General features: G+C 45.0%; 1 protein-coding gene across 1 annotated transcript in view; it reads right to left on the bottom strand.

Moving 5' to 3' along the window:
• Positions 1-5,299: 5,299 nt before the first annotated feature.
• Positions 5,300-23,825, bottom strand: part of LOC133348484 (ankyrin repeat domain-containing protein 13D-like) — a 55,743-nt gene continuing 37,217 nt past the window's right edge. The window contains 6 exon segments of the mRNA XM_061561322.1: positions 5,300-9,378; positions 10,137-10,213; positions 13,632-13,795; positions 16,344-16,502; positions 18,012-18,169; positions 22,803-22,933. Of these exon segments, the coding sequence (XP_061417306.1) occupies positions 8,808-9,378; positions 10,137-10,213; positions 13,632-13,795; positions 16,344-16,502; positions 18,012-18,169; positions 22,803-22,933 (1,260 nt within the window). The 3' untranslated portion in view covers positions 5,300-8,807.

Genomic DNA, 23,825 nt, shown 5'->3' with positions numbered 1-23,825 from the left:
CCAGTTGTTCGATCGGCACACGGTTTGGTCATTTATGTTGAACATTTAACAGCCAAACATGTGTGCTGTACAGTAATTTTGAAAGTGTCTCCTCTATACTGACTTGTAGTTATGCAATACGATTGTTAGTGCAGTGCTTATTCTTAGGTTTTTTCGGTAAAGTCACGTAGGTAAAAACATTAAAAAGTAAAATAAAATAAAAATAAAAATCACGACGTTTCGGAGGCAACACAAGCTTCCGTCTTCAGGTGGTACCGTCACAGCCACGACAGCTGTATCAAGTACGGTACCACCTGAAGACGGACGCTTGTGTGGCCTCCGAAACGTCGTGATTTTTATTTCTATTTTATTTTATTTTTTAATGTTTTTACCTATGTGACTTTACCGAAAAAACCTATGAATATGAATCATTGCAGTCACGAAAGCTTCAAATCTAGAATTAAGTGCAGTGCTTGTTTGAACTTCGTGTATATTTTAGTCAATGTTTAATGTAGACGTTTGTTTATATTTACAGATAGTCTGCCCGTTTTAATAATGGATTCACCTTCTTTCGTATGGGATTTGAAAGTAAAGCACCAGGCTATAATTGTATGTTGGATGTTGTGAGCCATTCCATTGCATCCGAGGTAGCTGAGCGGAGTCGGCTTGTTCCACCAGAGTACGCGTTGAGTCTTGGGATAGCTGAGTGGAATAGACGGCTCGTTCTATCAGAATATTGTATTTATTAGGAAGCCACTGGAACCTATGAATTGAAAACTAATTTCTTGTGTTTAGTTTGTTGCCATTCCCCCACACCTCCGGTTACCACGGTTGGCTACGTACGGTGCGAAAGAAGTTCAACATACATACATGCATACATAGCTCAGTGGAGTCCGCTTGTTACGTCAGAATCAGAACCGGCCCTAGACCTTTGGGGGCCCTAAGCAAAATTTGGTTGGAGGCCCCTTTGATGTATGATTTTTTTCACCCACGAGCTAGCAGTGACTCTAGGGGGCCCTCTGCTGGCCATGGGGCTCTTTGCAATTGCAAGGGTCGCTTAGTGGCTGGGCCGGCTCTGGTCAGAATACATGCGTTTGTATTAGGGCAGTCATCGGTGATATACGCCTTATGGTTTGTACCTCACAGCATTCGCAGTTTGACGAGTCCCCCCCCCCAGATCATTCCATCTCTGGAGGGAATATCCACACCGCCTTGCGCGTGGTGTTGTTGTTGTTGGGACGTGGTTGTTGAGAGCGGTCCCCACTGTCGTGGGGGCAGCAGAGGGAACCCGGGGCTGTTCCTTCGTTGGGTCTCCAAACAAGAATCTCACACTGGTGCCGGTGATCTGCGGTTCTCTCAAGGTCTTCAATAAAGTTCTTGTTTGGGACACCACGGTTTTCCCCTACCCCCACGGATTGAAGAATCTGTCGTGTCTGTGTGTGGGATGGATGACCGTAGTGGCCCAAACGTGTACAGGGTTCACACTGGACAGTCGCACAATTCAAACTGACAGCAGAGGCCCAGACGGGAAACTGAAATCGCATTGCAAAAATGTTTATTTTCCAAAGTGAAACGTGATTATAAACATAGCACTCACACATTTACTTCAAGTGTGCCACATTTTATTGTGAAGTGGTTGGATTTTAAATAAAAAAAGTATATTCTTTGGTTCTTTCGGTAAAGTCACGTAGATAGAAAAAAACCCCACGACGTTGCGATTGCAACACAAGTGGGTCGTCATCAGGAAAAGGGGGTTATAGCCTCTAAAGGCAAACTGTTTATCTATATATATATAAAATCGCAAATCTGTCTGTGTGTCGCCGGACCATACGCAGTTTCATTGGACGAAATGTGAGGGATTTGCGAGACACAATTGGTCCGTTTGGTTTTCCACGGCGGTTGCCCCTGGCAACGGGTAGCGACGCATTCGCTGCGGGGTGGACGCCATTTTTAATTCCCGTTAAAAATATGCGCACGCATTAACACGCGACTCTGAGGTAAATTCATCAAAGTTTCACGTCCTCTTCACTCCCCCCCCCCCCCCCACCCCAATGTGTGCAATTACTATTATAGGGTCGGTAGATAATAAAATTATAGCGATTAGACAGTATTATTGTAGCGCGGGGGGGGGGGGGGGGGGGTAACGGCCCCAGTACCCAGCCTCAGCCGGGTGGGCAATTTAGGCGAGGCCGGAGGCTCTGCACGGTACTAGGCCTCGACACCCCACCACACTATAGGCCGTACATATTACTGCACAGCGGCCGAGGAGATCGTGGCTGGGGGGGGGGGGGGGGGGCAGGGGTAGCAGCCCATCTGTGTATATATGTAAGGTTATTAAGAAATATTTTTTTCACCCGGGCAACGCCGGGTACTTCTGCTAGTAAAGGTTTAAAATGGGCGTAGCCCAAGTGTCAGCAGCATGGGCGGGGCAGCTAATGTTAATGTAAGTGATGGTCAACGACGGCGCTGATGGTGGGTTTCCACCAATTAAAAGGGCTGCCAAGTAAAAAAATTTAACCTGTTAAATTTCTCACACCAACACAGCCACCTCCGCACGCCGACCTCGGCGTGGCGGCGACTCTGCGATCTCACATTAACATGATAATCTCTCACATTAACATGCTAATCTCTCACATTAACATGCTAATCTCTCACATTAACATAGCCACCTCAGCACGCTCGCCGTGGAGGCTGCTCTCCAATCCTACATTAACATGCACATTTTTACCTGGCAGCCCTTTTTAATTGGTGGAAACCCACCACCAACGCCGTCGTTGACCATCACTCACAGCTGCCCCACCCATGCTGCTGACACTTGGGCTATGCCCATTTTAAACCTTTATAAACAGTTTGCCTTTGGAGGCTATAACCCCCATTTCCTGATGACGACCGCTTGTGTTGCGATCGAAACGTCGTGGTTTTTATTATTATTTTTATCTACTTGACTTTACCTAAAGAACCAATAATATAAATTCCTGCAGTCACGAAAGTTAAGTAAAAAATAAATTGGCTTAAGCACTGGCCAATGTTTGAAATGTGTACATCAAAATTCACTTAAGCTAAGACTCGGCTCAGGCAGCTAACAAAATATTTCGCGTGACGGATGAACGCAAAACGGATAGTCATAAAACCAAATAACAGTCATGTCCCTGGTGCAAGTGTGCTTTAATAACCACAGTGCAAAAAAGTACAAAACCGGTGGTGGCCGCAGAATTATGTCGGAGGGCGTGAAATTGAAGTGAGGCGTTGCTTGTCATGCAATTGTTTTACCCATCGATATTTACTGAAGTGTAAAATTCATTCAGTGTTTTAAAACACTGGCTTTTATCGAGACCGAAACAATTGTATTCGTTATACTTTATGCTGTTTCATTTTTGACATCTACCACTGGTTTTGTTGTCCAACGATCATGTCCAAATTTGTCACTGGAATATCGAAGGCGAAATGGTGGAGACATTGCTTTATGTAAATTGCCACATGTGCTATGAAGAAGGGCCATTGCCTGAAACGTTGCCGAACATATATATTATTTTTAAGGCAGTGTTGTTGACGAGTGCGAGTTATTTTTTTTCCACCATATGATAACGGTTGCTTGTGTTGTTTAGGGTCAGTTTGTGGTATTCATTGTAATACTTTGGCAGTCTTACTACCCTAGATTTTAGGCTCTTCTTAGTTACCCCATATACCAAATATTTGTAAGTGTAACTGTTAATGTTACGAAATGTGTTTTGAATATACGTCGAACTCTACAAAACATTATTATTGTTGTGTATTAACTATTCCATCAATAGTACGAATGTAGAGTTGTTCATTCAGCGAAATTGACGTTGTGCGGAGAACTTTTTTTTCTCACACAAAACATTGTGTAGAAATGCCACTGCAGGTCGTACATAAATTCTGCCAGACACACAATTTATGTCTTTAGTATTTTCGACTGGTTATTATGCAACAGTTACCACCAAATAGCATTCAGCCACGTTGAACGAAAAACAAAACGGTTTACCAAAGCCGCCACATCCAACTCAAAGTTGTGCAATATTTTAGAATCTCGAAACTAATTTGATGCAACAATCTCACTTTTTGACTTAATATTACAGATCGAGCAGCATTAAAAAGGCATTGTGGGTCAGCTTCGTATGCTCCGAGTAAGAGATTTTACTCCGATATTATTTTCGGCCCTACCAATATTTACATTTCTTTATCACCCCAGTCCTGTAGCATGGATCTTGCCTGGCTATGTGACGGTAACCCAAGAGGCGTGAGTGGGAGAGAAACATTTTAGGATCGGACCATACGGTCTTACCCAAAACGTAAACGCTCTCCAGCTATAAAAACGTGGCAGTGTGCGGGCGCACGTAGTCGAGGTGGAACGATTATGAATCGAATCATCCATATAATATATATTCCTTGGGCTCACATTATGTGCACTGAATCATCCGTAAGAATCAAAGCTTTTATTTTTTTGCGATTGTTTTATTTAGTGGCGTTTATTTCACTCCTGCAGCCACTTAGTGGTGCTATTATTCTTAACGTTAAACAAAACTTAGTCTTTTTCTTTAAGAAATAAAGTTGGTGTTTTTAATTTCTTTACAATTTGTTCCAAATGTGCTATCGGTACCCTGTGTGATGACACGAACAGGCCCATTTGAAACCTCGCACAGTTGTTCTCTCTCGGATCAGAAATCGTGTGCAGAAAATATTTTTTGCAGGACACATTCCAAAACAAAGTGTCCTGAAAATGAATTGATTCTTTAATCGAATCGTGACCATTCACAAACTTGCCAGGGGGATTGAATTATCCGACCTCTTCTATGTGGCACAGCAGATGTCTGTACAGAATAGGGCTGTGTACATGTTATTTATAAATGTCTCCGTCAATAACTTTGATATAATCATGCCTCTCTCGGAATTAGCTTCAGATGCTTATTTTGTTGCTTTCTTAATTATATCTCATAATCAACGTTTTTGGGTTTAGATCGCGTTATTTATAAATGTGTCGTAACCCTCCACCACCCGACACGGCCAATCAGTAAAAAAGTGTCACGTTGACAAAAGACAAATAGTTCACTGCTTTAGCCCACCGGTGTGTTGAAGCGTGAAACCACAACATTTACAATCTGCATCCAGCATGCAATTACCAGCGAAACGTCGTACTCAAATTGTAAATGTTGTGGTTTCACGCTTCAACACACCGGTGGGCTAAAGCAGTGAACTATTTGTTTTTTGTCAACGTGACACTTTTTTACTGATTGGCCGTGTCGGGTGGTGGAGGGTTACGAGACATTTATAAATAACGCGATCTAAACCCAAAAACGTTGATTATGAATAATATTGGTCGCGAAAGCCTACGTGTTAAACTGACTAACCTCTATGGGGAGGATACTTTGCTTTAATTTTTATAACTGCTTTATATTTTTTTTTTAGGCCTCTGTTTGTGAGAGCTTGGATGACTGCATCTATTTCCACCAAGTCAGATTCCTCTCCATAGTCGGGAAGGACCAGAGCACAAGGCACCTCCTGAGTTTCATTTGAACGTTAACTTGCCAATATTGTGAAATTTGTTATTATATTCAATTAAGTCTTTTGCAGGATCTATTTGATAATGCAACCCTTCATCCGGCAGTAGATATATCATGATGTACACGATGTTCTACGAGACCCACGATGGGGTAGTTAGGTTATAGGCGTAGGGTTAAAGAAAAGCAGTGGCTTGTTAATTGGAGCAGTTGATGTGGATCCGATGTTTATGAACAGAATATTCTGATTTGGACATAATTAGAGACACCCACATATGATCAAACACTGGCAAAGATGGGTGGTTGTTATTATTGTAGGTGATCATAGGCCGTGCTCATGAAGCTGCCATTGAAGGCGTAACAATTCTAATAATTGTCAGGATGACTGCGCACATTGTCATGATTCTGGAGATTATTGGATGCATTGTGATGAATGTAGCGGCTATGAGTCACTGCAGGGGGCTACATGAACTCATTACATACAACATATACACATGGGGGGGGGGGGGACATTCTTGCACACGTGATTCGATGGATGTTTTGTCAACTTAAGAAGCTATATGAATTGATGATTCAATGCATCGTCGCATCGCTGTTTAAGAACACGGCAAGTGTTTGTGAAGATCGTTCCATTGTGGCTTTAAAAAAGAAAAACGCAAGTGCATAACCCCAACGGCGTTTAACGAGGCATAAATGTGGTAATGGTAGGAGTAAGTGCACGTAAACTACACATTTAAAACACACATTTCTTCGCTTTAACCTGAAATAGATTTTTACACGTAAAACAGATCTGGTGACAGCTAAGGACACAGCGGAGCTCTGTAAATAATCGGCAGTACCCCTGTCAGTTGGTTTTATGGGACGCTTAACAGGAATTATTGTATGAATGTCTTACAAATTGCTTAATTAGCTCATTAAATTGTCGGCTACTGAAATTGCCGCTGGCTATGGGATGAAGCCAAAATGTCAAGTGAACAAAAAGGAATATTTTGTGTAATGTTATTGATGTCATAACAAAATACAGCAATTACTTATGAGTGTCAGCCTTATAGGTGCATTGTATAAAGGGTATTACGAGCATGGTAAAATATGTACATGTTATAAAGCATCGGGGCAGGTTCCACAAATTTGACCTCGGTCAAAATAATCCTCGTGAAACACGTGGGGGTGTCACTTTGAAGGTAATTGTAGTTTTAGAAAATATGGCTTATTTGTGGATTTAATTAATGGGTTGACACGTACACAAAAAACGTAATGCACCATCAGTATCATCCCAGCACGGATGAAACAGTTGGATCGTCTCGGCACGTCCGACACTGCGGTAGTTGGAGCATATCTTTCTTATGGGTAATAGGGTTTATCTGAATTACAATCCCAACTGGTTAAAATACTGTACATCTGAAGTTTGTGGGACTGCCCTGCAAAGTCCCTCGCTGAATCAGCACTGTATATGTAACATAACTTTTTCATGGTGACATTACAATAATTCATAACAAAAAATGCTTATAGCCACAACAAATAATAATAATCCACTATGTACTACTACTAACTACGCAATAATGCCTTAAATTGAACGGTTTTTTTTTACAATTACATAAGTGCAAATCTAATTACGTAATTTCAGCTCAAAAGAGGTGGCTGCCACGTTGCTTAGAGTTCCAGTGTACAGTACTGTATATCGCAAACGCGAGGTGATTTGCAGCGGACTTGCACCAAAACCCCAATGTCTCTGACGTATGTTAGGTGGTTGGAGCAGTGGTCAAAGTCAAGGCATTGATTTGTTGCTCAGCTCCTGTTTACAGCCTTGAGCCAGTTGTGGAAATTCCTCATTATTATGGCAAGGGCAAGTCTGTACATAGAAGAAGCCTACCGTTAACTTCCCCCATAAAGTGGTACTCCTTTTATCGATGCCGGAGGGATGATGGGATCGAGTCAACCTCCAACCAGGATCTCAACTATACTCTTTGTTTTTTTTCGGTAAATTCACGTAGGTAAAAAATTAAAATAAATGAAAACAACCGCTTAGGTTGTGCGTTCGCTACGTTGTCCCCACCTGAAGGAGGACGCTTGTGTTGCGCCCGAAACGTCGTGATTTCATTGAATTGTTTTCATTTATTACATTTTTTTACCTACGTGACTTTACTGAATCCTTGCAGTCACGAAAACTTCAAATCTAGGATCTGAACTCAAACCTTCTGATTGCGAGCCACTCACTCTGCAGTTGAGGCACCTGGCTGGTTGTGGCCAGTGGTACTGCTGAGGATTCCCTAAGGCTGCAGACACTGAGGTCCAGGACTCGTGGCTAAACAGTCCCAATGCACCACACGGGATTTAACTACAGTGGGTCTAGAAAATTTAGACACCGGTGGATTTGAAATTAAGATACAAAATTCCTGGAGATGGGGACTTGAGAATTGAATAGGGTTGTCACCCTCCCGAGGTACAAAACACAGGACGTCGCACGAAGGATGATACATCTCACAATGTCGCATCACAAGAGTGCACGACTGTAATTCTCTGGACTATAGGATGCTCCGGGAAGAAAGCCTCGCCCAAAAAACGTGTGCCCGTTGTCCAAAAAGGTCAGATGAATCTGGTCACACAGATAAGCGCACAAAGACTCAAATACATAGCGCACGCCACCCCGCCCCCCCCCCCAAATTTTGCTTTTAAATACAAAAGGGGGGGGGGGGTAAGTGCATGTTATAATCCAGAGAATCTGGGACATGGGTAGTGTCTTTCTGTTTAGTGGTGTGTGTATGTCATCCTTCTTGTCCGTCGACGATCAGGCAACTGACAAAAGCAATGACGACTCTTGATGTCCTGGGTATGTAGACTTAAAGATTTCCCAGGATCAGGTACCTCAAAAAGTGGCACAATCGTGGGAAAGTCAGGAAAAGGTGGCAGCCAATGTGAATGTTTATGACGGTGGTCACTCTACTGGTGGTTACACACCCACACTGGGGGTGTCAACGCACCTGCATTTCACCTCTATCAAGAATTATTTCAATTTTTTTACACAACAACGAGTGCAAACTACGAGAAGTGCTGGCTAAAAGTGCCGTAAGAAACGAAACAGCATTTAAAAAGCCACTTTGTTGTTGTTACATTATTCTGAAAACGTGAACGTGATTGTCAACAACAACAAAAACAAAAAACCACCGAGACAATAACCATAACCAGAGCTGCAGCATAAAACGCAGAGCGCGATATCAGTAAAGGCCAACCACGGGGAGTGTGAGTGAGCACATTTCTTTACACGGTACACCTGGTGGCCACCAGGCCCTCAAATCCCACAACGGCTGCCCCCCTTTACTCCGCGTCAGCTGCCCTCCGCTGCCCGGCGTGCCCCGGGTCCCGTGCGCCGCTGCCGCTGCCACCGCCACCCCGCGGCGGGCTCTCTGCGCCGCTGCCCTCCGCGGACACCCGGCGCGAGCTGCCCGTGCTGCTCGGCATGGGCAGCTCTTGAACGCTGCTGCTGCTGTTGCTGCTGCAGCTGCGGGCCTCGATCGATGCTCGACGGGTGCCGCCGTCCCTCGTGCCGCCCTCTGCCGACACACGTCGAGGGCTGCTCTGAGCGCTGCCCCCTGCAGTCAGAACGCGGGCGCAGCTGCTGTTGGCCACGATGGATATTTTACGTCCGCCGCTGCCGCCGCTTCGAAAGTGCAGCTTGCAGGGGCTGTAGTTGCTGACCCACGAGGAGATGCGGCAAGGGCTGTTGCTGCCACCTGCAGACAGGATTCGGCTGCGGCTGGTTTTCGGGAGAGGATTGCTGCTGCTTGTACCGCTGCTGATGCTATTGCTGCTGCTGCTCCTGCTCCTGCCGCTGCCATCCGCCGTACAAGCCGCGCTGTTCTTGACCTGCTGAGCCTTTGTTCGGAGCCTGTGCACAGGTGTCGCGGGCACGGTTATGAAGGGTGAATGAAGGTGCAGCCCCTGCGATTCGTCTTGCTCTCACGCCACTGCTGACAGACGGGCTCACGCCGCTGGATGGAACTCGGAGAGAGAGGTCAAACATCCCCCCCAGAGAGAGTTAATCTCTCTCTCTGGGGGGGATGTTTGACCTGGTGGTCTTCCACACTGGAAATAACGTCTCGAGAAGAGGGGCGAGGACCCACACTCTAGTCCAAATCTGTCGATGGACTCTGTTCGTACAGTACCTTTTGCCTGTATGTTGCTGGGTGGATGGAGGGGGATTTAAGTTGTGCCCCCCCCCCTCCTGCTCCACTAACCTGCGCTGACCAGCGCGTGGTGAAGTATGGCCAAACAACCCCCGACGTGGAGAGGAGGCCTTCATCCAGCAGTGGATCCCCCCCCCCCCTTTATTGTAAACACAGTTGCTTGCGTGCAGACTTCAAAGGCCCCCAAAAAACCGTCAGGTGGACAACAACACAACGGCGCTGTCAAATTTGTAATAGATAAGAGAAAAAAAACGCTCCTTGACTTGAGCAAAGGTTATAAAGTGCTCGGGGGTGGGGGGGGGGGGAGAGACCCATGGGATGGATTTCAAAAAGCTTTGGGCAATGTGGGGGACGAAGCGGAAAGAAAAGTGTTTTGACCCTCAGTTGTGGTGGTTGAGCACAGGGTGGAAAAGATGAGCGGAGCTGTACAAGGTCAGAGGTCACACAAATGACACAATACCTTTCATGGTTTCCCTCGTTGCAAGACAGTGGGTGGGTGCCGGGCTTGCTGTTTGTGAGCGCCTCCCAAATGGTAACCTGGAACGACAGAATATTTCTACAGAATGTCATTTCAATGTAGCATCAGGTGATCCTAGTGTCCCGGAGTTCTTTCCCAGCCTTCCACGTCGCACTGCGCCTGCATATCATGTATTTGAGTGAACTGTGCCAGCTAGCATGGCAACTGTAGAGCGAGCAAATCTCAATTGGACGGTAGCCAATTAAAATCCTGGTTGGAGGTTGACTTGGCCCATCATCCCACTGGGGTCGATTTGCAATGAATACCACTTCGTTGTGGGGAAATCAACAGTGGTTATTATTTTATGTAAGGATACTCGACTCCGCCATGGGAAAGTGGAATTTCTACCACGGGTTCAGGGGGCTGTACATTGGAGATGACCACCATCTTGATAATCATTTGAGCAGGATAAAAATCGCTGACTTTGTTCGGTGCCACATTCTTTCCCCACTCTTACGCAATGCACTGCTCTTATGTAATGACGTGATGTCTGCTAGTCCTGAAAGTTTATTTTTAAATTACATAATGCCATCCAACGTGATTACCACCTACACTTGTCAAGCAGAGACTACCTGTGCACTGGCAGCATTCTGATTTAATAACCAGTTCTGAAATTGACAGCCAGTCTTTGGATTTCAAAAAGTCAGCGATGTAAATTATTTGGTTTACATCAAACTAAAAGTTTTCCACGACATTAACATTTTTGGGGATTTTTCAGAAGAGGTTTAACAAACGCACTGCAAGAAACATGCACTGGAAAAACAAGAGAGAGAGAGAAAAAAGATACGATCATTATTTGTTGAAAGGTTACATAATTACACACCCATTATTTTTCATTTCTGACAATTATCGGTCACAGTTGCAGTAATTCTGTTTAGAAGAGAAGCTGAAATTAATGTCGACTGTAACATTGATTTAATTTGGAGATCAGAACAATACACTTTTTAAGGTAGAGCATGACAGAAGATGTTACTTTTGTACTGTTGGGTCTAATGGACTTGCATCCAGTTACTGTTTTGTATGCAGATCACTCGCAATTGCAACACATCAGAGATGTGTCTTCAATGAAGGATACAGGGTGTTGTCCCCTGGGCATGAAGTCTACAGTCTTTCTTTTACCACTGGATATGAAGTCTAAGTTTTCCTTAATTGTATAATGACAGGTGTGATACAAAGGCAAACAAATAATAAAAAGTGTAGGCACCTTTTTAACAAAGTAAAATACTAATTGCATTTCAAATGTGGTGTTACAGAGGAATGGAAAAAAATACTAAGCTGGTTTGATGAGAATAAGAATGAAGACATGCTGAGACAGAATGGCTACAAGCAGGAAAAATTGAAGGCCGATGTGAAGGATGCAAAGTGGCTTATACGGCACGTATCCTAAGAGGGTCATAGCTGGAGATATCAATAAGATGATTCTGTAAGGGACAATAGAAGAGGATGGATATGGACCAGTTAACAGGACAATTTGAGCAGTTGGACAGAACTTTCCTCGAGAGAAAATGACGATCACAAAATATGGAAAGAATCTGTCATGGACATCAACCCTCAAATTATGAGGACGACGCCAGACAGATAAACTACAACCCTTAGTATCGCATTGCTCAAACATATTCGTCTACTTGTTTAACGATGAGTGTAATACGGATGGACAGGAGTTCTATGAACGTTAGCTTAGCCAAACACGCTGATGTTGACTCAGAAAGACAACAACGAATTAAATCAACAGTATTGCATTGCTCAAATATTCAAACACCAAATAGATCACCTTTTTGCAAGGCATCAAGTCTGCATTAGCCACACGTACTTGTGGCAAAACATGCAAACAGACATGCTCTGATAATTATAATATGCATTGTCTTTGACCGCTCTACCCAGCTATTAATGCTCCAATACTTGCATTGTCTTTGTGCTGTTCACTCTTTGGCATTCTCTGGTCTAACACTGGTAAGACTTGGCCTAGTCTTACCAGTGTTAGACCAGAGTCTAGGCCTCGTCTTACCAGTGTTAGACCAGAGACTAGGCCTAGTCTTACCAGTGTTAGACCAGAGACTAGGCCTAGTCTTACCAGTGTTAGACCAGAGACTAGGCCTAGTCTTACCAGTGTTAGACCAGAGACTAGGCCTAGTCTTACCAGTGTTAGACCAGAGACTAGGCCTAGTCTTACCAGTGTTAGACCAGAGACTAGGCCTAGTCTTACCAGTGTTAGACCAGAGACTAGGCCTAGTCTTACCAGTGTTAGACCAGATGCTCAGTGTTAGACCAGAGACTAGGCCTAGTCTTACCAGTGTTAGACCAGAGACTAGGCCTAGTCTTACCAGTGTTAGACCAGACTAGGCCTAGTCTTACCAGTGTTAGACCAGAGACTAGGCCTAGTCTTACCAGTGTTAGACCAGAGACTAGGCCTAGTCTTACCAGTGTTAGACCAGAGACTAGGCCTAGTCTTACCAGTGTTAGACCAGAGACTAGGCCTAGTCTTACCAGTGTTAGACCAGAGACTAGGCCTAGTCTTACCAGTGTTAGACCAGAGACTAGGCCTAGTCTTACCAGTGTTAGACCAGAGACTAGGCCTAGTCTTACCAGTGTTAGACCAGAGACTAGGCCTAGTCTTACCAGTGTTAGACCAGAGACTAGGCCTAGTCTTACCAGTGTTAGACCAGAGACTAGGCCTAGTCTTACCAGTGTTAGACCAGAGACTAGGCCTAGTCTTACCAGTGTTAGACCAGAGACTAGGCCTAGTCTTACCAGTGTTAGACCAGAGACTAGGCCTAGTCTTACCAGTGTTAGACCAGAGACTAGGCCTAGTCTTACCAGTGTTAGACCAGAGACTAGGCCTAGTCTTACCAGTGTTAGACCAGAGACTAGGCCTAGTCTTACCAGTGTTAGACCAGAGACTAGGCCTAGTCTTACCAGTGTTAGACCAGAGACTAGGCCTAGTCTTACCAGTGTTAGACCAGAGACTAGGCCTAGTCTTACCAGTGTTAGACCAGAGACTAGGCCTAGTCTTACCAGTGTTAGACCAGAGACTAGGCCTAGTCGTACCAGTGTTAGACCAGAGACTAGGCCTAGTCGTACCAGTGTTCTCTGGTCTAACACTGCATATAATTATCAGAGCATGTCTGTTTGCATGTTTTGCCACAAGTATGTGTCGTTAATGCAGACTTGATTCCTTGCAAAAAGTATCTATTTGGTGTATGAACATCTTAATACCTGCTTTATTGCCAGAAAAGGGTAAACCCTATTACCATTTTTCATAATAGTTGATACGGGCAAAAAGGTCCCATAGATATTAAAAATATCCGTCCCGCAGTTAGCGATGAGTGTAACTCGGATGGACAGGAGTTCTATGAACGTGTAAACTTAGCCAAGCACGTTGCGGTTGATTCGGGAAAGACAAAAAACCATCAACAACGCGATCCATGGCGAGCGGCGTGCCTGATCAGACTCGGTGCCAGCTTCCAGCAGGCTCTGGCGGATCGCAAACTGAAGCAGCGCATCGTCCTCATCACGCATGGGCTGCCTCTTGGCCTGGCCGGCCACTGTGTAGCCCTTGGGCACCTCGAACACGGAGTCGTCCATCACCCAGGCCGACACCGGCGCTGCAAATACACCAACAAATGTGAGCAGCGGTGGAGGCTGTGGGCAGAGCAAGTGCAATTTGCGTCCCATTCCCACAGCCAGAGCACTCGCAGATGTTTGTTTTTTTCGTGCCTCGGAGGGATGGCGCTAGATCTGGGAGAACGGCAATAATTTCGAACAAGCACCCGATCGCTGACCCCCTCTCAAGAACGTTCGGGATTTAATTTACCGGCAAAACAATGGTCTGCATTAAATCGGATCTACGCATCTCACAGCAGCTAAGCCCACCACCGCTTCCATCGCAAGTGACTATTCATAGAGTGCCCAGAGTGCGATTGTGGAAACGCCGACCAGACCATCGACCACACAGCAACGAACCAATGCGAACTCCATCCGAGGCATTGACACAATCCATTGCACATCAACTGAAGCCATTCTCCGGTCAACTAATCTGGACAGACATACGAGCCGCTTTCCATCCAGCCATGAGCAAGAAGACTCAGAGATTATCCCCTGCTCCTGTGTGTTGTTGTTTATCCAGCAGGGCAGTTTTGAACATAGGAATCCTAACTCAGTCCGCTTTAGTCTCTGGTTATGTATCACAGTTTCAGATGCAACATTATTGTAAATATTTCGATTTAAAGCTTTCGTGACTGCAGGGATTCATCTTCTTGTTTCTTTCGGTAAAGTCACGTAGAAGGGAAGTAATAAAATAATAAAAATAAAACATAATAAAACAATTCTCACGACGTTTCGGCTACAACGCAAGCAGCCGTCTTCAGGTGAAGAATGAGTCCTCATTCTTCACCTGAAGACGGCTGCTTGCGTTGTAGCCGAAACGTCGTGAGAATTGTTTTATTATGTTTTATTTTTATTATTTTATTACTTCCCTTCTACGTGACTTTACCGAAAGAAACAAGAAGATTATTGTAAATATTTATAACTTTACATTAAAACATACATTATTACATCAGTTTAAGGTGCCAAGGAAGTTCTACAGAGGGGCTCTCTCTCTCAATACCATCCGAAATGCACTTCAGAGAGATGGGTGTTTTTGTCTTTCTGGAGCTCTCTCTCGTAAAGGCTCTTCTGCCAGCAGTGGCGTGAGCAAAGAATGTCAGGGCTGCACCTTCACCACCTTCGACAAGCGAGTTCTGATGAAAGTATTCTCAGTCTGTGTTCATGCTCGATGCATCCCCCGCTTAAGTATTTTGTTAACCCCAGGAAACCCTCAAGTAGAGTCTCAAGACTGTAATAATCATCGCTTTAAGCCAGTGGTTGTTACCCTGGGGTGCACGCACCACCCCCTGGGGGAGCAAGACGTGCCAGATTTTTTTTAGAAGTTAAATCATCGAAACGAAAACTAAGGACGGGCGTGTAAGCATAACTACTTTCATTCACCAAACCTATTTTTTTATTCACATTTTACTTTTTTTTTACGATTGAGATACCAAAGGGGTGCAAGGATGCAGTGAAGGTCAAGAACCACTGCTTTAATAACATGACAACAGAACCCAGACTGTCAAGTATTTTTTTTACCCCAGAATTTTTTATCCCGATCCTCGGGGGAACCATGGCAGTCGACATGAGTGGCGGAACGATGCACAAAGCAAACTCGCAACAAGCTTGGGCCTCCCGTGAGGCTCACGTGGCCCCCCCCCCCAGGTTCAAGAAAAAATAAGAGGGCTATGCCAAAAACCAAGCTCAAATTCGGAGAAATAAACAAAAAGAGAATCATCCCGACAACACCATGAAACTAAATGTAGTGAAATATAAGTGGATTATGTCTATTGTAATAAGTCTTAGAATAGAGGTGCTATTCGCTAATTTCTCTCACTCATTACACCTCTCTGCCGTGCATGTCTCTTCTGTAATCTTATGAGGGGTTCATGAATGTGGGGGGCACCCAAACATTGTTTTTGCTTGGTGGGGGGGGGGGGGGGGGTGCAATGTGCTAGCACCACCACTGACACTTCACTCGAGTGGAAGTGCTGTACAGAGTACATAACGTGTCAATCGTATTAAACGTCACTAGACCTGAGCTGGGTGGGTGGTTCGGAGGTCAGTGGCACTGCTGAGATACTGCGTTGGTTTTAATCCTGCTAGCTGACAGTGATTAAACCAAGTTCTCAAGCGAGTTGCTGGTCTCAGCCAGGTCAACGGTGACTGCACAAAACGCAAGTTAAATTAGTTATTCATTTGGCTAAAGTCCAGCTCAGAAAAAAAAATATCTCTTTGAATGGCATGCAGTTAACATGACTGCCGTATGCCGAATGAGTAAGAAAGTGAGGCATTATACTCTGCGAACCAGAGTTTACTTGCAGGGATCTCTGATATCCACATGGAGAACACAACGGGTTGAACTGCTCTGCCAGAGTTCAGAATTGACTCTTCAATTCGTGACATGATACCGGCAGCATGATCGTGATAAAATTGAGGAGAGAAAAACTATTAAATAAAAAAAAGTTACTCGGTCTGAGCAAGGCAGAAGGAAAGAAGGTGAGAAAGACCTGGCTGGCTTCGACTGCCACGTGTTTGATGCCATGTGGGGCTTGTGTCAACTCTCACTCCCTGAGCTGTTGACGCTGCCCAGGCTGGAATTGTCGCTGCTGGGTGACGACTGGCTGTCGCTGTCGGGGCTGCCGCATGCCGACAGCGCCTCGTCGCCGCTGCCGTTGAGGTTCCCAAAGGTGATGCGGGCGTTCAGAATGTGAAAAAGTGGAATCTCTGCGGAGAGAGCGCAAGCCGCGGCGCTCCGGTTAGGACTCTGCGTAGCTTCGTCCCGGCGTCGGCAGTTCGAGAGAAGCACGTTGTCGCACGCTTGTCACCGAGAGCAAGACCACGATAACCTTTTTGCTGGCAACACCAATTTAAACGCGTGCCCGGTTCATTGTCGCGAAAGGCCATGCCGACACCACGGAGGGATGAGTTGCCACGCGGTGGCAGCAGATTAAAAGATAAAGTTGTTTAAAACCAAGAAGAAGAACACGTCTGTAAAGCTGTCCTCTGCTTGTTGCGCAATGTCCTTGTGTGCTTCTCAAATAAAATTTCGTGTTCTTACGAAATATTTAACGTCTGTTTAGTTTTAATTGGTTTTCTAGTGTATATTATTTGTTTGGCACGTAGGCACAATTCTGGCAAAATCGCAACGATGATGCTGGATGTAATTACCAGCGAAACGTCGTACTCAAAATGTAAATATTGCGGATTTACTCTCCAACACACCAGTGGGCTGAAGTAGTAACTAATTGACATGTTTTGTTTACGTGATGAACCTTACAAAATGGCTGTGTCGGGTGGTGGGCGGGTTAATGACAAATTTATATTTGTGCGATCTAACCCAAAAAAAACTTGATTACGAATAATTTGTGCTCTTTACCGCTACATTTTGCTTGAGGTTAAACCTCGTGAGTGACAAGCAAATTGTGGGTGACAGTGCATGTGAGTGATGCTTTTTAATGTACGTATAATGGGGCTGATAACAGACCGTAATGTGTTTTTTATTGTTTCCTAAATTAATCATGTCACAAGTAAGGAACAGCTAATAATCAGCAGCAAAATAAAAAAAGCCATGAATTTAGATGCAATACTTTATACTTCTGTTCCTATTTTTCCGAAGTATTGTTCAACTGCAACGCAGTTAATCCGTCCATGGATAACCAAGACTTTACATAAAAGTAAACATAATGGATATCTTTCGATTTAAAGCTTTCGTGACTGCAGGGATTCATCTTCTTGGTTCTTTCGGTAAAGTCACGTAGAATGGAAATAATAAAAGAATAAAACATTATAAAATAATTCTTACGACGTTTCGGCCACAATGCGACAGACCTGTTCTCCACCTGAGGACGGCTGCTTGCGTTGTGGCCGAAACGTCATGAGAATTATTTTATTATGTTTTATTTTAATTATTTTATTATTTCCCTTCTACGTGACTTTACAGAAAGAACCAAGAAGATACTGGATATCTACACACTGCATAGGTTTTTCGTCGTTGAGCTTTGTGGCCCTTCCGCTGCGCTCTCGGGTTGCCCTGCGTTGTTCGGTATGACGTCCAACGTTTCACTCCGCGTGTTGACAGCTTCTTCAAGAACTGGACTACGGAAGCTCCCGGCACGTGGAACGAAACGTCGGATAGCGTGCCGAAACAACGCACGTTGCAACCCAACATCACATCGGAAGAGCTATATACGCGCGTAAAATGCGTGTGTGTATGTATATATACGAACTGCACACCAATCTTCACGGGAAAGCCGGAGGGAAGTTTTAAGGTGATGAAATCCCTCAGCTTGGCGAAGTGAGTGTAGCTGATGGCCATTAGGTCGACAATGGGCATCACTTGCTCCACCAAGGATAGCGGGTGGTCCTCGCACAGCCACAGGTTGGCCTTGAACCTGACGAGAGGCACGAGGGGACACGTCCGCACACACGTGCAAGGTTACACAACGGGGATGGGGGAAAACCGTGCACACGCGTGGATTCCGTGACGCTTCCCTCGGACACATTTACGAGCGGTTCGGAAGCCGACGACGGGTAACCATCAAGGCAAAATGGCATTCGTGATTTTACAAGTAGTTCTTCTCGCTCTGGACGTGTTCCAAAACCACACAAGGGAGAGACGAACGATTACAGAAATAAAGACAAAGATCCCCCTGATAGCCTTTGCACCGTTGCGGCAAGTGCTGTTAGCGAGCGCCTAATGAATGTTGGCATGGCACACGAGGGGGTGAGTGGCCAGTACCACGCTAGATATATACTGACACACAAATAACCCATGTGTAGCCCTCAGATCGTCGGGACAAGTACTCTTAGCGAAGTGCAATGATGGACAAACATCTTCCAATAAATGAATAGCAGCGTGAGAATGATATGGATCTGCAACCTCGCTCACGCGCGTGTGTACGCGCCGAGTCGGATGTGCACTCTCTACATGGATTCACAATTACACCTTAACGCGAGCAGATGAGCACACGCACCAGGAGGCATGGGCATCAAATGTTGCCATTCATGTGAGCGTCTCAGAATGAATGTCAGCATGCAGATGAATGTCTTTACAAACCGAGATGTACATAAGAATTATGGGCCTTGACCAGGAAATTTCTTTACACGTGTAAAAAATTAAAAGTGCAACCACACATCCTTGAATACATATACAGGCAGTCCCCGGGTTACAGAAGATCCGACTTACGGAAACCCGACTTACGGAACTCAAACTTTACGGGAACGCTCCTATAAATCGTGTTTAGAAAAAATCTATACGAAGAAATGTTTGCTTTAGTTACGCAAGCGCAAATAGTGCAGCAGGGTGAGGTTGCGGATGAATAATGCGGAGCGAGGCGTAAGGTGGCTGCCCCAAAATGCCGCCTTTAACGAGCCCGAGATGCACGAGGATTTAAAGTAATTCGAATAGTTTCTCACCTTACGTAATTATTTTCCTTTTGTAGCATTACGTAATTGTTTGTTTTCTGTACAGTATGTACTATGTGTGTGTCTGTGGGGAGCGGTAGTGTAGCGGTTAGCGCGCTGCGCTATGAACCCAGAGACTAGAGTTCGATTCCTGCTCACGGCCAACACCAGTGACGATTATCTGAACCGGTCCTGGGACTCCCCTAGGTCGAATCAGCCTTAAATAAGTACCTGGTGCGGTGTGTAAACATCGCCACTGGGGAGACAAAGGTGACCGGGCATGGTGCTGGTCACCCACTCGCTTTTGTGCCGTGCCGACCTTCATAGGTGCTCGCTAACAGCACTTGCCCCAACAGTCCGTACAGGTTATACGGGGGATCATTGTCTTTGTTTGAAGTCTAGGCCTAGCCTAATGCACGGACAACATTCGGAATTGACTGCTTTCTGTTAACAATAAATATTAAAATCAAACAGCTGGATACAGCGAATGTTCCATTAGTTTAATAATGGGTAGTGTTAGGGTAGATATTCGATTAAATGAAACAATCAAGCCAAGTGCAGAGCGATACGATACAGGAAGCGATAGAAAACGGATGACATCGCAACACGAGCAGTCGTCTTCAGGCATATGCCAAGCTTTTAAAAACATATATCTGCAGCGTAGTAATTTTAACTGAGACTCGAGAATTTCCCTACAGACTGCGGTCTCGATCAGGAGATCCCAATGAAGGGGTAACATTCGATTCCAACTACCAACTCTGAATTTCAACATCACAGTAAACCGGTGGCCACCCTGAAAGGGCTGCAGTTCCTGAAAAAGGATCTTAGCACGTGGAGTGAAACGTCGGACATCGTGGCAAACAGCACTCGGTACTACCGAAAAATACAGAAGAGAGCTGTATAGTATAACTGTAAACAAGTATAACCCGTAAAAAAAAGTTTTTCACTATAAATCCTCTATATGCGTGGCGGCTAGAGTCCTCTCGTCCTCTGGCTTGAGATGGCTGCCACCTATAGGTCAGATGATTGCATGGCAGCATTAAGCAATTGGTAATTAAATATAATATTTTTGTCCTAAAAAGTGTAAAATTTTGGAAAAAAAATTTCACGGACATTAATTGTCACGCACAACGAGTCTGTGTGGAAAATGTCAGCTCGATGGATCACGGGATGTGGGTTAAAAAACGACCGAAAGATTTGCACGGTCCTAAGCAAGCAAGCAAGTGAACTTAATATAAAGGATTTAAAAAGTACAAAGTAGTCACTTGGAAGTGATTTTGGGCGAAGATTAACGTCAGACAGAAGGCCTGCTCTGAATGAGGATCTATTGCCTGCCCTGCAGGAGGTTCATGTGTGATGTTTCTGATCTGTCCACCATTGGATTAATTGGTCTCAAGACCAGCACCAGATTTTCACACTTTGCGCCCCCCTCAGGCACTATTGCACCGGCACATGTCCCACCGCAGCACAGAGTTTTTTCGTTTTCGGTCCTGGGTCCTTGGCGCAAGGGTCTATGAACTGCCGACTGCCAGAAGACCATCCGGCATCGTTATTATTACTGAAGGCACCAGGCCGACCTTGGGGGAAACGTGTGACAAAACGCCACCGAGAGGATTCTGCCGTGGTGTGCACTGGACTTGCATTCCAGAGATCGTCTGTTCGATCCCTCAACGCGGAAGCTTAAAGTTTTCAAGTTTCAAGTTTCATTTATTAGGTAGAACCCTGTGAGCCATGCGGCTCTTAAGTCGGGTGCAACCGCAACAAACAAAATATGAACAGAACATCTTAAAGCGACGACGCGTAACAGAAACATCCTGGAATAAACCAGCAAATATAAAAAAAAAAAGATATTAAAACGCTGTGCAAAAATCTCAATGTGGTGCAAGTCAATGTGGTGCAAGTCAACAATGGCGCGAGATTCTTAACCCCCCCCCCCCCCTCTGTACACCAAAGCAGTCGATCGATCAGCAAGTCACGTGTGGTGGCTTGTAAATTGTGGGTGCTCCAAACTCTTCCAAGGCGTCTGACCAGCATGGAAGAGTAGGCCAAAAATACCCTCCAGAGGGACTTTTAAGTTCCCTCTAGTGGAGGCCCTTCTGCCAGGAGTGGTGTGAGCAGGCAATTGCAGGGCTGCAGCTTTACCTTTTTACCATCCGTTACTGCCAGCTACAACCGTGAGCTTTGCTGAATCTAAATTGTGACGAAACACGAGCCTGGTACCATGTGCCGATGGACAGAGGCTGGGAACAGAAAATCCACGCGAATTCCAATTTGGCACGAAGGTCCCTCAGCCCCAGCCAACAGGGGGTCCCCGCGTGGGGGGGGGGGGTGAAGATTTATATGGGGGAAGAGTCGGGGGAGGGGAGAGAAATAACTAACATTAAGTCGTGCGGTAACGTCACGAGTGCAGTTTCATAATTTGTGTTGTGAAACAGATGTCGACATCCTGGTAAATGTTTGGCTGGAATGCGTTACACGATTCGCATCGCTTATCTAGAATTTGTTTAATTTACGATCCTGTACGCACATACGAGATGTTAGACATAGAATCATAAACTTTAATAACATCCTACACACAAGATTGAGACCACATGTTAACACATTGACAAATTGTAAATGTGTGCAAATGTACTGCGTGTCATACTACACATCTGCCAGTGCACTTAAATGATAATTTCCAGAATATTGGAAAAATCTATTCGAACAGCATTGGAAAACTTCGTGGAGAAAAAAAAGAAAACTAAAATAAAGTGAGATGCAGTGGCAAGAGGAGCAACGCTTTTACTGCAATCCCATTCATTGATTAATGGGTGAAACATGGTAGGTGCCATGCAATATATGAACCCAAGTTTGATTCCCTGCCATGGCTAACATCAGTGGTGAATATCTAAACTGGTCCTCAGGCTCCTCTTCACTAAAATAACCTGCATTCGCCACCAAGTGGCGGTGATGTCACCACAGCAAATGAACCAGGCTAGGGACGCCATGCTGGCGAGATGTTAACTACCTCGCCTGGTATACAGGAGGTTGTGGGTTCGATGCCGACCCTGACGCCTGCTGTATATTAGTAGTTTGCATGTATACCCCCGTGGTTGCGTGGATTTTTCTTCGGGTCCTCCGGGTTTTCCCTCCACATTTAAAAACAATGCGTTAAGATGATTTGGCTGCTATTAATTTCCACACGATCAGCCACTTTGTTGAGCCATGATTTGTGGCCAGGTCGCTTCTAAAAAAGAGCTACATCGCTCAGTGAGCCTTACCTGGCAAAATAAAAATAGATAGACCATGGACCCACGTGAAGTTTTGAAGTGTCACGGGACAGACCCAGATGCTACGGGTTCAGGAACGCATCCTGACCAGCACGGCGAGGCGATGGTCAAAACTATCCCATTTACTCACACACAGCAGTGGATTGACGGAGTGCTGAACATTATCATCATCATTAATAATACATAATAACAACATGATCATCATCATTAATAATACATAATAACAACATTATCATCATCATTAATAATACATAATAACAACATTATCATCATCATTAATAATACATAATAACAACATTATCATCATCATTAATAATACATAATAACATGAATGATATCGTGCCAGGCTCACCGCTGCGTTTTCACGGTCAGCTCCACCGGGCGTCCGATGTCGCGGCCCCCGAGCGCGAAGCGGGGGTTGAAGTACTCGGCGGCCGTGATCGCCGTGGGATTGGTGGGGCTCGCCATCTGCGTGATCTGTGCCTGGGTGGTGGAGGTGGAGAGAGACGGACACGGATCGCAGCGCTATAACGATGGGCTGCCGGCGGGCACCGATGTTGTTGCGGGTTTCATCTCCCAACACAAGCGGTGGTGCTGAAGAAGTAACTCATCAGTGCGCGTTGTTCACGTGACAAACCTTACTGATTGGCTGTGTAGAGTGGTGGTGGGTTAACGACACATATTATGATCTTGATTTGAAGCTTTCGTGACTGCAGGAATCCATACTCTTTGGTTCTTTCGGTAAAGTCACGTAGGAAGAAAAATAAAACCAAATCGCCTTGGCCGTGGCTCAAAATAATTATTTTATTTTGTTTTATTTTTATACCTCCGTGACTTTACCGAAAGAACCAAAGAGTATGGACACATTTATGTTTACGCGGTTTAACCCACAGACCTTGATTATGAATATTGGTTGCGAAAGCCTACGTTGTTGCGTTCAATTCAAAACCGCTTCTCGTTCTCTCTCTGTCTGCTTCCTAAGCGCCGCTCCACATGGGGCAACTCTCCCCGCCATCTCATTTCCGAAGTTCTTAGAATCCCCTTGGCTCAATTAATAAGTTCTTACAACCGCCTTGTCTCAATGAAGACGTTCTTACAAGCGCCTTGGCTCAATTAAGATGTAATAACTGCAATTGGGCCGCCGCCTTTGTGCCTGTGCTCAGCAACCGTTATTAAAGTATATTTCTCAGTGGATGTCGATTGCAAACCGTGGGAAGTTAGGCAAGTCTTAGTCTGCAGACTTCGTTAAGTTGTCAGCCTCTGGCCTAGTTGACTAATTTCGTCTACTGTTAGTTATTAAACGTCGCTGAAATGTACAATATCACCCCCTCCCCCCACCACCACCGTTTTACACAAATATAAAGTGTTAGTAAAT

This window comes from Lethenteron reissneri, chromosome 27 (assembly GCF_015708825.2).
Source record: "Lethenteron reissneri isolate LAM-NWPU_2019-01 chromosome 27, ASM1570882v1, whole genome shotgun sequence".
Lineage (NCBI taxonomy): Eukaryota > Metazoa > Chordata > Hyperoartia > Petromyzontiformes > Petromyzontidae > Lethenteron > Lethenteron reissneri.
Note: the sequence above shows the minus strand (reverse complement) of the source record. Positions and strands in the feature narration are given on the sequence as shown.